This window comes from Ranitomeya variabilis, chromosome 2 (assembly GCF_051348905.1).
Source record: "Ranitomeya variabilis isolate aRanVar5 chromosome 2, aRanVar5.hap1, whole genome shotgun sequence".
In the NCBI taxonomy this organism is placed as follows: domain Eukaryota; kingdom Metazoa; phylum Chordata; class Amphibia; order Anura; family Dendrobatidae; genus Ranitomeya; species Ranitomeya variabilis.
Genome location: NC_135233.1, coordinates 985,225,001 through 985,242,208, shown reverse-complemented (window position 1 = coordinate 985,242,208; position 17,208 = coordinate 985,225,001). Strand labels below are relative to the sequence as shown.

The 17,208-nt window shown below is 46.4% G+C and overlaps 1 protein-coding gene across 2 annotated transcripts in view; it reads right to left on the bottom strand.

The window, feature by feature from the left end:
* Positions 1 to 17,004, bottom strand: part of ACSL3 (acyl-CoA synthetase long chain family member 3) — a 118,615-nt gene extending 101,611 nt beyond the window's left edge. The window contains exon 1 of one of the 2 annotated variants that reach the window (XM_077290891.1): positions 16,840 to 17,004. Coding sequence is in view for 1 of the 2 variants with exons in the window: in XM_077290889.1 (XP_077147004.1) it covers positions 16,775 to 16,796 (22 nt within the window). In the remaining variant the exon portion in view is untranslated. Of the gene's footprint in view, positions 1 to 16,774; positions 16,816 to 16,839 lie in introns of those variants that run through there. The other variant, XM_077290889.1, reaches the window with a different exon arrangement.
* Between the last annotated feature and the right edge of the window lie 204 nt (positions 17,005 to 17,208).

Genomic DNA, 17,208 nt, shown 5'->3' with positions numbered 1-17,208 from the left:
TGTGGAAATGAGCCCTTACGATACAATTCTCGCAGGAGAAATACGGCAGTGTGACTCCAGCCTAAGACTGAAGTGGCCACCACAAGGTTTAGCATTTGGGGGGGGGTGCAGTTTTCCCCATTCCCGCCTACCCACTGTGCATGGAGCTGTATATACCACTGTTCCCTGAGCAAGGCTTTCTCCCAAAAATTCCTAGGAACTACAGTAATGGTGGTGCTAAAAAAAAATAAAGAGATGTGGATCTCATCAACAGAACCACCAGGTGAGGTGGACAACTATTCACACATCACACAGAAACAGCCCATGTGTGTGCTGTCTGCAGACCTAGATATTAAGGCTATGTGCACACGTAAGAAAAGAGGTGCAGAATTTTCTGCACAAAATCCGCATCTCCTGGTAGAATCCACAGCCGCGGATTTTCTGCGGTTTTTGCCACTGCGGATTTTTAACATGGAGGGGTGCAGAAACGCTGCAGATCCGCACAAAAGAAGTGACATGCACTTCTTTGAAATCCGCAGCAATTCCGCCCTGATTTTTCCGCACCATCTGCACAGCTATTTTTTTACACCATTGATTTACATTGCACTGTACATCACAGTGCGGATCTGCAGCGTTTCTGCGCGGAAAAATCCGCTGTGGATCCGCAGCAAATCCGCATCGTGTGCACATAGCCTTAATCAGACCAAAATAGCACTTGCCCCCATTGGTTTTTTGAGACATGTAAAACCTCCTACAGTCTAAAAAATTGTGTCCATGTCCATATCCTAGATATCTCTGAAAGAAATATTCCAGTTGCAAATGTTTATTCATTGCATAGTGGAATGTATTCAGAACAATCTACTATATAATTGTCTAAGGGTCACTTCCGTCTGTCTGTCCTTCTGTCACGGATATTCATTGGTCGCGGCCTCTGTCTGTCATGGAATCCAAGTCGCTGATTGGTCTCGCCAGCTGCCTGTCATGGCTGCCGCGACCAATCAGCGACGGCCACAGCCTGATTAGTCCCTCCCTACTCCCCGCAGTCAGTGCCCGGCGCCTGCTCCATACTCCCCTCAAATCACCGCTCACACAGGGTTAATGCCAGCGGTAACGGACCGCGTTATGCCGCGGGTAACTCACTCCGTTACTGCCGCTATTAACCCTGTGTGACCAAGTTTTTACTATCGATGCTGCCTATGCAGCATCAATAGTAAGAAGATCTAATGTTAAAAATAATTTAAAAAAATAAAAAATCATTATATACTCACCTTCCGCCGTATTTCCCGCTCCTCGCGACGCTCCGGTGACCGCTCCATGCAAGCGACAGGTTCCGGTGCCAAGGATGGTATGCAAGAAGGACCGCCATGACGTCACGGTCATGTAACCGCGACGTCATCACAGGTCCTGCGCTCATACCAACCCTGGGACCGGAAGCTGCCGCGTGCACCGCACACAGGGCCAGGACTTCAACGGGCCTTCGGAAGGTGAGTATATGCTTATTTGTTATTTTAAGTCTGTATACTATGTGGCTCTGTGCTGTATACTCCGTCGCTGTGCAATATACTATGTGGCTGGGCAATATACTACGTACGTGGCTGGGCAATATACTACGTGACTGGGCAATATAATACGTGGCTGGGCAATATACTACGTTACTGGGCAATATACTACGTCGCTGGGCAATATACTACGTGACTGGGCAATATACTACGTGACTGGGCAATATACTACGTGACTGGGCAATATACTACGTGGGCTGTGCAATATACTACGTGGGCTGTGCAATATACTACGTGACTGGGTAATATACTACGTGACTGTGCAATGTACTACATCGCTGGGCAATATACTACGTCGCTGGGCAATATACTACGTCGCTCGGCAATATACTACGCGACTGGGCAATATACTACGCGACTGGGCAATATACTACGCGACTGGGCAATATACTACGCGACTGGGCAATATACTACGCGACTGGGCAATATACTACGCGACTGGGCAATATACTACGCGACTGGGCAATATACTACGCGACTGGGCAATATACTACGCGACTGGGCAATATACTACGTGGGCTGGGCAATATACTACGTGGGCTGGGCAATATACTACGTGGGCTGTGCAATATACTACGTGGCTGTGCAATATACTACGTGACTGGGCAATATACTTCGTGACTGGGCAATATACTTCGTGACTGGGCAATATACTACGTGACTGGGCAATATACTACGTGGCTGGGCAATATACTACGTGGCTGGGCAATATACTACGTGGCTGGGCAATATACTAAGTGACTGGGCAATATACTACGTGACTGGGCAATATACTACGTGACTGGGCAATATACTACGTGACTGGGCAATATACTACGTCGCTGAGCAATATACTACGTGACTGGGCAATATACTACGTGACTGGGCAATATACTACATGACTGGGCAATATACTACGTGGGCTGTGCAATATACTACGTGGCTGGGCAATATACTACGTGGCTGGGCAATATACTACGTGGACATGCATATTCTAGAACACCCGATGCGTTAGAATCGGGCCACCATCTAGTAAAATATAATTATGAATGTAAATCAAAATGAATATCCCATGGAGGTCTGGATTTGGAATGATACTCAAAATCAAAGTGGAAAATCAAATTACAGGCTGATCCAACTTCAGTGGAAATGCCTCAAGACAAGGAAAAGATGCTCAGTAGTGTGTGTGGCCTACACGTGCCTGTATGACCTCCCTACTGTACAACGCCTGGGAATGCTAACTGATGAGGCAGCAGATGGTCTCCTGAGGGATCTCCTCCCAGACTTGGACTAAAGCAACTCCTGGACAGTCTGTGGTGCAACGTGATGTTGGTGGATGGAGTGAGACATGTCCCAGATGTGCTCAATCGGATTCAGGTCTGGGGAACGGGCGGGCCAGTCCATAGCTTCAATGCCTTCATCTTGCAAGAACTGCTGACACACTCCAGCCACATGAGGTCTGGCATTGTCCTGCATTAGGAGGAACCCAGGGCCAACCGCACCAGCATATGGTCTCACAAGGGGTCCAAGGATCTCATCTCGGTACCTAATGGCAGTCAGGCTACCTCTGGCGAGCACATGGAGGGCTGTGCGGCCCTCCAAAGAAATGCCACCCCACACCATTACTGACCCACTGCCAAACCTGTCATGTAGAAGGATGTTGCAGGCAGCAGATCACTCTCCACGGCATCTCCAGACTCTGTCACGTCTGTCATATGTGCTTAGTGTGAACCTGCTTTCATCTGTGAAGAGCACAGGGCGCCAGTGGCGAATTTGCCAATCCAGGTGTTCTGTGGCAAATGCCAAGCTTTCTGCACGGTGTTGGGCTGTGAGCACAACCCCCATCTGTGGACGTCAGGCACTCAGACCATCCTTATGGAGTCTGTTTCTAACCGTTTGTGCAGATACATGCACATTTGTGGCCTGCTGGAGGTCATTTTGCAGGGCTCTGGCAGTGCTCCTCCTGTTCCTCTTTGCACAAAGGCGGAGGTAGCGGTCCTGCTGCTGGGTTGTTGCCCTCCTATGGCCCCCTCCATGTCTCCTGGTAGCGCCTCCAGCCTCTGGACACTACGCTGACAGACACAGCAAATCTTCTTGCCACAGCTCGCATTGATGTGCCATCCTGGGTGAGCTGCACTACCTGAGCAACTTGTGTGGGTTGTAGAGTCCGTTTCATGCTACCACGAGTGTGAAAGCGCAACCAACATTCAAAAGTGACCAAAACATCAGCCAGAAATCATTGGTACTGAGATGTGGTCTGTGGTCCCCACCTGCAGAACCACTCCTTTATAGGGGGTGTCTTGATAATTGCCAATAATTTCCATCTGTTGTCTATTCCATTTGCACAACAGCATGTGAAATTGATTGTCAAACAGTGTTGCTTCCTAAGTGGACAGTTTGATTTCACAGAAGCTTGATTTCCTTGGAGTTCTATTCTGTTGTTTAAGTGTTCCCTTTATTTTTTTGAGCAGTGTCTATACGGTATGTTTTAAATAGACCACAGAGGCCACCAATTACCGTAGCTGCAGTCACGTGGATAATCAGCACATTACCACTGCAGGAAAAGAGACAGTGACCAGAGAAGAATATCAGAGCAGTAGGGTTTATCATGAAGAAGCCTTTTTTTTCCAAATTACACTTTTTATTTTTCAAATGTCAAAACAGCATCCAGATGAATGGAGCAATGGATGGCAGGTACAGCCCGAGACAGGAGCAGCACTCATTTGGACTGCTCCATTCACTTGTGCATCAGGTCAGTTTAGGCCGAGTAAAAAAACAAAATAAATAAAAAAAATAAAGCACAGTTTACATAAGATTTCTATAAATGCCATCCACTTTGCTGGAACTATAAGGCAAGGTGCCCACGATCCAGAATTAGCAGCATTTTGGACACAGCATATTTTAAAACACTCAACATTTACTGCTGCCCCTAATGTGTTCTTCTGGAGGCTTCTCACAGTACCGAGCTCTCTGGATAATGTAGTTACATGACAGAGCAATGTAACCCAGCAGCTCCATCAAACCAGAATTTCCTGGGAAGCAGTTACAGTACAAACCCTGAGTGCAGCATGTAAGAGTCTGGAAGACAGAACGCGGAGTAATGAAGTAACCGCCATGTGAAGCTGGAAAATCTAATATGTACTCCGCCAGGGCCAAGACTTCACCATCTAAAGGAGATGGTCGTCTGCAAGAGCAGAAATCACTGTGCAGCCCTTCTCCCAGACAGGAAACAAAGACATGCAAATTTCATCGCCAAGTGACCGAGCCACAGCTCACCTATGTAATATTAAAAGGGTTATTAGTTACTTACTGAGGTGTATGCACACTTTACTGTTTAATGGGAAATACATAAATGGCCATTTCTATGGGAGAGTGGGGGGCGGGAGAGAGGAGACATCGCATTCAGAAAACACCAATCCATCAGGGCGGCTGACTGAACTCCATGTTTTATGAAATTTCTTCACATTTGGGAAAAAAGATCCAACCTCTTATCTAGCCATGGAGCTGTGAAGGAGGGCAGATATCTCCACAATCGGAGAATATGGATATTAAGCAGGGGATTTCCGGTAGGGGACCCTTTTATGGACCGAAGAATATGGCCGCCATGTCATTCTACAATTGTGATCAAACCAGAAAATCTGCGTCTCAAGTCCGGAATTGCTATAACTGAAAAGGGGTGACTGACTTCACTAGAGTCTTTTCCTGCAGCTTCATTACTAGATATTTTTGGTTAACAGCTTCCAGTTTTCCTTCTTCAATAGATACCTAAAGCCCACCATACACAGACTAATGTCTGTCAAATCCTCTGTAATACGGGGTCTCAAACTCGGCCAGATAAATGGGCTGCACATAAAAAAAAAATAAATTAAATTGATTGGGCTGCATTGGGACAAGATGACTATTTCATTTTTGTGTTTTGTTCTAGTGAAAAAGCAACATTTTTGGCGTTAATTTACCATTTTTACATTGTTCCTCATATGGGTGATGGCACCATTTTATAGCTTAGGCCGTACCAAACATGTACTTTGCTTTTACATACAATGGAGTTTTTATTGGTACAGCATTTTTCAGTTATTTTTTCACACGTTTTGATTTTTTTCTTTAATGCTTTACTTAGGTCCTCTGATCATAATTTTGTAGTGTGTCATATTAGATCTGGCACTGACACTCCGCCTATTAGGCCATATTTATTACCAGGCCTTACAGGCCACCATAGCTGACTGATCTGATGGCCATCACTTGCCCTTGGATTTTAGGCTTAAAAGGGATGCCCCCATCAAATAATCATCTCACTACCACTGTCACAAGATTTTAAGATGTATAAAAAGATAAATAAAATCCCGAAGTATTATTACTCCTTTATAAATCGCTGGTGAGGCCACATCTAGAATATTGGATCCAGTTTTGGGCTTCACATTATAAAAGGATATTCAGAAGTTAGAGTCAGTTCAAGGACGGGCAACTAGAATATTACAAGGAATGGAAGGCCTCTCATATGATGAGAGGTTGGAAAAGCCTCAGAGGAGATCTCATTTACATGTATAAATATATGTGTGGCCAGTACAAAGGACTGGCACATGACTAATTCCTTCCAAGGACCGTGCTGAGGACTAGGGGAACTCATTACGGAAGAAAGGCGATTCCGACAGCTAAATAGGAAAGGGTTCTTTACAGTTAGAGCAGTCAGACTGTGGAATGCCGACCACAGGAGGTAGTAATGGCAGACACTAAGGCTATGTGCACACTTTGCGGGTTTTACCGCGGATCCGCAGCGCTTCTGCAGCTGCGGGTCCGCAGCAGTTTCCATTGCGTTTACAGTTACATGTAAACCCTATGGAAACCGCAATCCGCTGTGCACATGCTGCGGGAAAAGCCGCGCAGAAACGCAGCGGTTTACATTCCGCAGCATGTCACTTCTTTGTGCAGAATCGCTGCGATTCTGCACACATAGGAATGCATTGATCCACTAACTTTCCGCATGGGGCTGTGCCCACGATGCGGGAAGTAAGCAGATCATGTGCAGATGGTACCCGGGGTGGAGGAGAGGAGACTCTCCTCCAGGCCCTGGGAACCATATTAGTGTAAAAAAAAAAAAAAGAATTAAAATAAAAAATAATGATATAGTCACCTCTCAGCGCTGCACGCGGCCGTCCGGTCTCAGGGTTGCTGTGCGAGCAGGGCCTGAGATGACGTCGCGGTCACATGACCGTGATGACGCCGCGGTCACATGACCGTGACGTCACGAAGGTCCTTCTTGCACAGCATCTTTGGAACCGGACCGCCGCGTGCAGCGCCGAGGAGATCGGGACGTCAGAGGGTGAGTATATAACCATTTTTTATTATTTTTAACATTACTATTGATGCTGCACGCCCCCTGAAGAAGGTGATCCCGCACCGAAACGTGCGTAGGGGTGAGAGCACGGCCGCGCCGGTCTATGACACATCATGGGTAAATATTTGTGTTAAGCCCCCGTCTCACATAGCGAGATCGCTAGCGAGATCGCTGCTGAGTCACTAGTTTTGTGACGCAACAGCGACCTCCATAGCGATCTCGCTATGTGTGACACATACCAGCGATCAGGCCCCTGCTGCGAGATCGCTGGTCGTGTCGGAATGGCCTGGACCTTTTTTTGGTCGTTGAGGCCCCGCTGACATCGCTGAATCGGTGTGTGTGACACCGATCCAGCGATGTCTTCACTGGTAACCAGGGTAAACATCGGGTTACTAAGCGCAGGGCCGCGCTTAGTAACCCGATGTTTACCCTGGTTACCAGCGTAAATGTAAAAAAAAAACAAACAGTACATACTCGCCTTCTGATGTCCGTCAGGTCCCTTGCCGTCTGCTTCCTGCTCTCACTGAGATCCGGCCGTACAGTGAGAAGTGAGAGCACAGCAGTGACGTCACCGCTGCGCTCTGCTCTCACAGTACGGCGGCTCAGTCAGAGAGCAGGAAGCAGACGGCAAGGGACCTGGACACCGAAAGGCGAGTATGTACTGTTTGTTTTTTTTGGTAACCAGGGTAAACATCGGGTTACTAAGCGCGGCCCTGCGCTTAGTAACCCGATGTTTACCCTGGTTACCGGGTGCTGCAGGGGGACTTCGGCATCGTTGAAGACAGTTTCAACGATGCCGAAGTCGTTCCCCTGATCGTTGATCGCTGGAGAGAGCGGTCTGTGTGACAGCTCCCCAGCGACCACACAGCGACTTACCAACGATCACGGCCAGGTCGTATCGCTGGTCGTGATCGTTGGTAAATCGCTATGTGAGACGGGGCCTTTAGGCTTTGTTTACTTCACTTTATTGTTTAGCATTGTTCCATCTTGGCACTTAGGGGATTACTCATTAGCTACTGTGTGTATTGGTTGTAGGTCTCTAGCCAGTGTCTCTATCTGGCTGTCAGCGGCAGGTGCCAGGCTATTATTATATGTGATCAACTAGTATATTGTCTTGTAGCATAGCCTGCCCTATATACCACCACTTACTAATCCCATGTAGCGCCCTATTTATTTTGTGTGCCCTAAGTTGGATACATATATATATACAGAAGCCATATTTACAATAGAACCCATATATACTGACTAGGTGTACCGTTTGCTCTCTTTTCCTTGGAGTGTCGTTTTTATCACTTTATAGGTGTTACATTATTACTGTATTGCTCACGGCTATGTGCACATTGTGTGCACAATATTGATTTTATGTTTGTATCAATTATTTAATAAAGTTTCTACTAAATTTTGCAATTATTGGTATTTTGACTCTATTTTTCTCCGTTCTGCTAATCATTATTTGAGTCGTTTCTTGCCCTATACTCTAGAATGCAATTTAGCATTTATATGCAACTATGTGTATGCTAATTATTGTACTATAAATATGTTTTGGGGACTATTTGTACAATTGATGCTGCATATTGCTGCATATGCAGCATCAATAGTATAGGAGTAAACCCGCAGCGGAAACTGCAAAACAAACCGCGATAAATCTGCAGGGATAACCACAGTGGTTTTGCCCTGCAGATTTATCAAATCCGCTGCGGGAGAACCCGCAGAGGACCCCGTAAAGTGTGCACATAGCCTAACAGCTGCTTTTAAAAAAGGGCTGGGCGATTTCCTTGATACACAACATTGTGAGTTATAGCTAGATAAGTGACGAAATGTACAATTGGTGGAGAAAGGCTGAACTTGATGGAGCTAGGTCTGTATTTAACCTACATAACAATGTAACTATTGAGAGTGGTATCAGCAGGGCTAAATGGCCCAAACCGCTTTTAACACCAATTGTTGCAGCAGGGAGTCAGCTGTTACATATGACAGCCGCTGACCACGGTGCCAGCTGCACCATCAATGCGCCATTCCTGCACAGCAGTTTGTATAAAGTCACCTCTTGCTGCGTCGCATGGCAGATGTCGGGTAAATAAGAGTTAAAAATAAAAATCCTCATCTACTTCTTTACCTACCACCAGCGATCCAGCAGCTCAGGAAAGAGAAGCCTCGGTCCTGACACTGCACTCTGCTGTGATGTCATTACATGATGTCCATGCGCTCCTCCGTCGGCTCGCTTCATTGTCCCAAGGGCACCCCGCAGATGATCGCCTCAAAGGCCACATGCACCCCCTGGACCACGTGTTTGACACTATTGGTCTAATGTGTATGGGAGTTCCGGGGAATTTATCATCAGGGAAAATATTGACCCAGTATGTCTGATTTTAGACTGCCGATTGTATGGTTGCAGAAAAATAAGCTGCCATGTCTGTCTGGCAGTAGCTGTTAATGAGCACAGGAGCGATTGTGTGCAGATGGGAAGAGACGTCTGTGTATAGCTGGCCTGGGGCTCGGCTAATGCGACCATATTGGAAATTGGGCCAGTCGGGACGGCAAATTGCGGACGGCACTGGCTCCGTATGCTTGCCCGCATTGGAGGAGTTTCCATGAATTGCATACATTATTCTAGTCCATAGAACCGACCAAAGTAATGAAACCACAATTTTTTCCAGTATCGGTCAGTGCAGAAAATCAGCCATGATCAGTAGAATATGTTATGTAGCATTTTGAGGGGGGAAAAAAATAATTGTCAGGACCCTCTAAAACCTCACCACACAATTTTTGCAAAAAGGGCAATGTATGAACAAGTGACATTACCATTGTTAGGTCCAAACCGATCAGCATTTTTATGCCACGTCAAATATAAAATGTGGCAAGAACTCTCTAAAGCTTGGTATAGAGATATATTAGTGTAAGGACACAAATCTAGAATATTCATGCTTTTACAGTGCACACAATCCTACAGAAACTAACTCGAACTGGTGATACGTGACCTCGACCGCCCGACACAGGCAAGATCTGGAAGCCTGACAGCACCAACTCATTCATCTTAGTACAAGGGTATAAATTCTCATTTACCAGGACGCTGTAAAAGAATGACAACTATACAGCACGTATTACAGGTCTGTGTAAGCCTATGTTCACATGGAGCTATTGGAGGCACTCAAAGATGAGTATTCTAAGAGGAAACACTCCTTTTTGGCATTTTTTTGCTTTTACAGAAGCTGCTTTGAAGAAAATGTCTTTCTTTTCTTGGAGCGTTTTTTTGCAGGCTTATGATTGGACAGTGCCTGGCTTGGGAGTAGATTCTATCAGATTCGGCTTTAGAATAAAAAAGGGGACTGGCGCAATATTTTTTGGAAAACCTCTTCAGGAAAGAAAAATGCTGAAAACTCCTCAAATAAAACAGCAAAGTTATTTTGAAGCAGTTTTTGAGGAGGATTTTGGAGCATTGCCTAAAGCATTTCTCATCTTTGGGTGCACTGGGTGCATTTACCCCATAGTCGACCACAGAAATCCACGCCAGGACCTTGGCAGTACACCAAAGAGCTAAACACCAGATTTTTCATTGTCTTTCAAGAAGTTATCCAGTGTGCTCACTTCTAAACTGAGTGACATTACGACTCCAAACACCTACCGAGAGGCAGCCACCATAGTCAAGTACCATTCATGTGTTCTGTTCATTAGAATAAGAGACAAGCATGATACCTACCGATCATGCACGCGTCTCAGAGGTTGTGTGGGGTCAGAACGTCATCGGCACTGCTCAGGGTATGTTCCCACGGTAAGGAAACACTGTGGATTGGACGCTGCGTACATCCACAGCATCCAGAAGTTACAGCATAGTGGATGGGATTTCAAGAAATCCCATCTCCACTATGCGTGTACAGACGCTCGCGGATCACCCACAGAGACAGACATGCGGCGCATCTTTCCAGACTGCAGCATGTCTATTTATCTTGCAGAGACTCGCGTCTCCGCAAGATAAATGTCACCCATTCAAGGCGTTGGACGCGGTGATTCCACATGATTCAATGAACACATGCATTAACGCCTGCGTTCACTAAAGAGCTACCGATTACTGACCGTGGGGACATACCCTGAAAATGAGTGTGGACGGATGATGCTGGACACCCTTGTAATGCCAAGATGTCATCTTTTGACTATACAGAGCCAATCCCTGAGGCTGCACTATGAATCTGATAACATTACAGCTCTGATTTCAGGAGCAATGATGTCATGGAGACCTTGTGGTGTGGATCTAAAATCACCTTAGTCATTAATCCCATCTCTTTCTCACACAGACACAGACACACACACACACACAATTAGCTGTATATTTAGGGGCTTTTTCTCCTGACCGGTGGTATTTTGGGCTGCTTAATATCTAGATTGAAAAAAAAAAAAAGCATAGCCCATCAGACATCTTCCTTTGTTGGACCATAGACCGTCTGTACTGTAGAAGAGATGCTAAGAATACAAATTGATCAAAGTCTCCTTGACAGAGGAGTTAATGGCGGAAAGAAGGTTGGGAGCCAGTGTAACATGCGGTACAGAGAATCCCACACCATGACAAAGCTGATATAAAAGGTGATTAGAGATGGGCGAACCCAAACAGTAAAGTTCGGCATCCATACCGAACACCTACTGTTCGGGCACATCCAGAAATCAGTGTTCGGCTGCCCGAACACCGGGTGTTTGTCACACTATCATGTGCATGACAGCAGGGCAAACACCGCTTCTGATCGGCAGTGACATCCCCGCCAGAGAGCCGCGGTTCCCACGCTGTGACAGTGGGAGCGCTCAGCTGTGATCGGAGGTTTACAGTTTACCTCCGGTCACTGGTGTGATGAGACTACAGCACCCATCATCCGACACCTGCTGCCGCTAATAACAGCGAGAGCAGGAGCCGCAGATGGGAGTATTCATTAGCTGGCTCCTGCACTGTAAATAAAGAATTTAAAAAAAAAAAAAAAGTGTGGGTTCTCCTGTACTTTAGATAACTAGCCAGGCAAAACTGACAGCAGGGGGCTGCAACCCTCAGCTGTCAGCTTCAACAAGGCTGGTTATCAAGAATAGAGGGGTCCACACGCCGTATTTTTAAGGCTACATTCACACTAGCGTTGTGCGGCACAGCCGCGGCGACGCATGCGTCATGCGCCCCTATATTTAACATGGGGGGCCCATGGACATGCGTTGTCTTGCGTTTTGTGACGCATGCGTCATTTTGGCGCAACTGTCAGGGCGCAGAGGACGCTGCATGATGCAGTTTTTCTGCACCAAAAATCATGCAAAAAATGAACGCATGCGTCACAAAACGCTGCGTTGTGTCGCCGGCGCTGCGCCGCACAACGCAAATGTGAACGTAGCCTTACACTTCAACATTATCGGCAAACCAGGGATCTTTGGGAAGCTTGTTCCTGATAATCGTGCGGTGTACGCTACAGACTAAAACACTGAGGAACAGATAACTAGCAAATGTGATCATTTATTTCGAGGTTCAGAGTCCCTTTAAGACTAGACAGTGACAGAAAACTATTCTACAGTCACCTGTGCAGGGGATTATTCTCTCTGCTTACAGATAAGGTTAATGCAGATCTACAAGGTGCGACATTCCAGGTCAACAGTCAGCAATGCGGCTGCCACTAGGCACAGGCTGCACCAACAAAGGCATCCAGCGATCAGCGCAGTGTTTCCATTACATGCCGCACGTGCACAGCTCCACTATTTATAGGCCTCGGCCATGGTGTGTTCTCATAATAGACCCTGGAGCTTTCATCACAAGCTTAGTAGCAGCCTGAATGACAAGAGGAAGCAGGGAAACGTCCCCACTGAAGCCGCCATGATAATCAAACAGATGGATACGCAAGCCTCAATCTCTCAGAAGTCAGGACCCCCCAGGCTGCATCATCATAAAAATATGTTCCATTGGAGGGTCCGAATCAGAGCAGGATCTAGGATTTCTAGGATGTCCAGAGTAGAAAATAATAGCTTTTTAACCTCCTGAAGACAATTTTTTTTTTTCCCCATCGACATAACTGTACGAGGACTGGTCTTTTGTGCAGAATGTTAGCCCCCCACCTAAAACGTACAGTGAAATAAAGTGGGGGTCTCATGGCCATACAGACCCTGTAATAACCCCAATTCAATTTTATATGCTATTCTGGGTTAGTTATATGAAGGGTCAAACAGGTCAGTGTTTTTTGCTCAAAATTTTAAGGAGCGATTTTAGCCAGTTTTTTCCAGTGTTAGTGGCGCCTTTTTAACGGTTTTTCATTGGCTGTTGGTGTTTTTGGCGGTCTTTTTTTAATTATATAAAGCCCTATTAGGTTTTCCCCCATTCTGTTGGCGCCTGAAAGAAAAAAAAAAAAAAAAAAAAAGAGCCCACCCCCCCTCCCGTTATTTATTTAACCCTACTGTCGTGTTGTTTACTTGGGGGAAAATCACCCATTTATGGGTGGATTGGTTCTTATTGGAATTTTGGACATAAGATACGAGGAATTTATTTATTGGATAATTTATTGATTCTTTATGTAACCCAAAATAAACTTCATGGCCATTTATATTCCAGCTAAGGCTACGTTCACATTAGCGTCTTTGGGCGCAGCGTCGTCGACGCAACCCAAAACACATGTCACAAAGCAGCGTTTTTTGACGCATGCGGTCAACGCAGAACAACCCAATAAAAATTAAATATACCACCATAAATTGCAAGAAAAAAAAAAATTGTCACACAAAAAAAAAAAAAAAAAAAAAATGGGCAGAGAAATTTTATACTTACATCTCTTGAAGGCAGAGCTGTGTCTCGTGTACTCTGTTTCCAGATGTGCAGGCAAGTGAAATACAATTCAATCACCCTTTTTTATATCTGGGTGGTCTTGTCACTGTCTAGTCACTTCATCACTTGTTTTTTTACCCAAAAGGCGCTTGCGTCGAACAACGCGGGCCAACGCAGGCACCTGCGTCCTATGCGTTTTACATAGAGAGTAATGTGGTTTTTTGGCGCATTTACGACGCAAGTGCGTTGCATACGTTGTTTACCGGAAATTGGGGGCAGGAAAAATGCAACATGTAGCGTCGGCCGCGCCCTGCCTGGTGCGCCCAAATGACGCATGGGTCATACAACGCATACCGGCGCATGACCATGCGCCCCCCCATGTTAAAGATAGGGGCGCATGACGCATGCGTCGGTATCCGTCGACGACGCTGCGCCCAAAGATGCTAATGTGAACGTAGCCTAAAAGTGTTCTCTATTTGTATGAATGGGTTTTGTGTGGCCACGAGTTGTAGCTTTGAAAGAAGTATACAGTCATGTTACCATATAATGTACTAAATTTATAAGAAAAGTCCAAGAGGGGGGAAAAAAAAAAAAAAAAAAAAAACTTTAGGGATTTTATTCTTATAGAGTTTATCGTGATTACAGTCATACCAAATCCATATCTACATTTTTAGTGCTTAAAAAAAAAAAAAAAACTGTACTAAAACATGGCATCAGTTGCCATATTCTGAGAACCATAACTTTTCAGTAGATCGAGGTTTGAGGGTTTGTTTTTTTTCAGGGTTTGTTTTTTTTCAGGGGGAGCTATACATTTTTTCAATACCGTTTTTGAGGTCTTTAGGATGATTTTTTTTTTTTTTTTAAAGAGGTGACCAGTCTAAATAGCAGCAATAACAAAAGAAAAAAAATAATTATATGTAATTAATTAGATTTTACTATTTTCTACACGGGAAAAAGGGAGATTTAAAAAACTTGTTGAGGTGATTTGTTTTTTTCTCCCAATTTTTTTTTTTTTTTTTAACTATATTGTGATGTTTCCTCGTACATTATTTTCTTTAATTAGTAAAGTGGTTTGCGCATGCCCAACAGCGGACTGCACTGCGCAGCTGAAGAGCCCGATCTGCGCTATTCACCGCTTTATCGCTGGCGGCGGCCATCTTCCTGAGGCCGTGCGTGCGCAGATGGAGCGCTCTGCTGCCCGGGGCTTCAGGAAAATGGCCGCGGGATGCCGCGCGTGCGCAGATGGAGATCGCAGCGGCCATTTTCCTGAAACCGATCTGCGCAAACCACTACGCCACCAACGGAAAGATAAGCAAGATCTGGGGGAGAAGAAGCGATTTCACCACGCCCATTTGACAGACCACCTTGATTGACAGGTGAAAACGGCGACTTTGGTAAGGTATTAGGTGGGGAATCAGGGTACACAAAATACACTATTGTCCAGCACAACTCAGGCCCTATTTAATGGTATTTTTATCTCATACTGAAAAAACGGGGTGACAGGTTCCCTTTAAGGCACAACCCCTTGACGCCGGCCATATACAAGACATTAACACTTTCTAAATTACTTTTCCGTCATGGTCAGTCAGGCAAGGCTGTCACTCTGGATGACAGCGCCATCATTTCAAGAGACATATTGATCAGCCTTGATCTAGGATTATTGATCTGGTGTAAATCTGTTCTTTGGCACAAAGTGTCACCCAAATCTGCAGCTGACATCGACTGAGGCAAGATGAGCGGAGGCTGCACAGATCGGTCTTGTGGTCACCGCTACAATTTTTCCCACTGGATTGAAACTAACAGATAAGACAAGGACAAAATGAGAACAGGATCAACCATAACTGTACATGGACATCAATATCGTACAACTATACACGATTTCCGAGGGGTCGATCAAGGTGTTTTCCCTGATAGATGATGTCAGAAAGAGACGGGTCAGGCAGCTGGAGCAGAAAAGCCAAATCCTTGTGTTTACATGGGGATAAGATGCTGCCAGGGGGTCTGACACCGGCTCTCCTCTGCCCAGAGAAAACCTGTGACAGCTCGGCTGAGCCAGATGTTCCGTGTATTGGGGGTCAGAGATAGCGGCCTGTACGAGTGCTCGGCGGACAGATAAATAGGAGGATGTGCAGCTTAAAGGGATCCTGTCACCATGTAAATGCTGTCCACTCTGCAGGCACCGTGTTATAGAAGCAGGGGAGCAGATTAATCTATAGTTTGAGAAAAGAGTCAGTATAATCTGTGTTCATCATTTAATCCTCTGCTCTTCCTGGGATTATCAGTCCAGTGGGCGGTCCTGTCAGTGATTGACGGCTTTCTCAGCATACACACTGACATAGAAACTGTCAGTCACTGATAGTCCAGTGGGCGGTCCTGATAATCCCAGAAAGAGCAGAGGATTAAGTGATGAATACACTGTTTTTTCTCACCAGAAAACTATAGATGAATCTGCACATGTCCCCTGCTCTATAACATGGTGCCTGCAGAGTGGACGGCATTTATATGGTGACAGGATCCCTTTAAAAAGAGATAACTAGAAACAAGGACGGAGTCACAGGTGTGATGGAGTCACAGGTGTGATGGATACACTGCATTATTCAGATGGCAGCTAGCAGCAGATCAGCAGGGATAGATGACACCCTGGCTGCCATCAATGGCCGTGCCTCATTGACCTGAACAATCTTTCCCAAGTGTGCCAGTGCAAGACGACCACGCCGTGCCTCACGCTCCTCTCCTGGTGGCAGCCTGTGCGGCCTAATGAGCCACCATGGACTCTGGACTTCTCCCATCGCACACATCTGGGACATCATTGGTCGGCAATTATAAAGGCGCTGCCAGCAGCGGATCTTGATGATTTCTGTGCCCAAGTGCAATCAGTGCAGCAGAACATTCCTCAGACAACCAGCAATCACCTTATTGATACACAATAACACACAGTATCAGCCGGGAGACAATATCACCAGTCCTCAGTGATGGCTACCGGGTGCTGGCGGACTGAACAGCCGGTAATGGCAGCTTCCCAGCCTCCCGTCCCCCCTGTACAGCGCGGTATCAGACACGCCGGCTCCAGGACAACGCCGAGCTGCCGACATGATGAATAATGCAATGTGTGCGGAGACTGCGCAGGCGGCGGGAGGGAGGACCGCACTGACCGCCAGTTACCTCTGAGGCACAATGAGTACATGGTTCCCTTGGTAACGAGCGCCGCGGTAATGCCGATCACTCACCCCGGGGATGGGAGCACCGGCTCCTCCGGCCGCTGCTGTACGTAAGAGACGCACGCACAAGGTGCTCGCCGCAGCCGGTGTCACCGCCGTGAACACGTACAGCAGGCACCAGACAGCGACGTTGCGACCGCGGCTCCAGCAGCCAATCAGCGGCCGGAGGTGCGGCACTGCTCCGCCCCCTAAACTGCCTTCCTCTTGTGCCATTGAGGGCAGAGAGAGCGACGCGCTGATTGGCTGCAGGAAAGTGGCGCGTTGTGGGGGCCTGATAGTGTGACGTCACGCGGGGCGGGGCCGAGGTTATTGTAGGTCAGAATGGAGCAGGAATGTGAAGAGATCAGTCCGTGTGTAATAATAATCCCGGCCTGACAC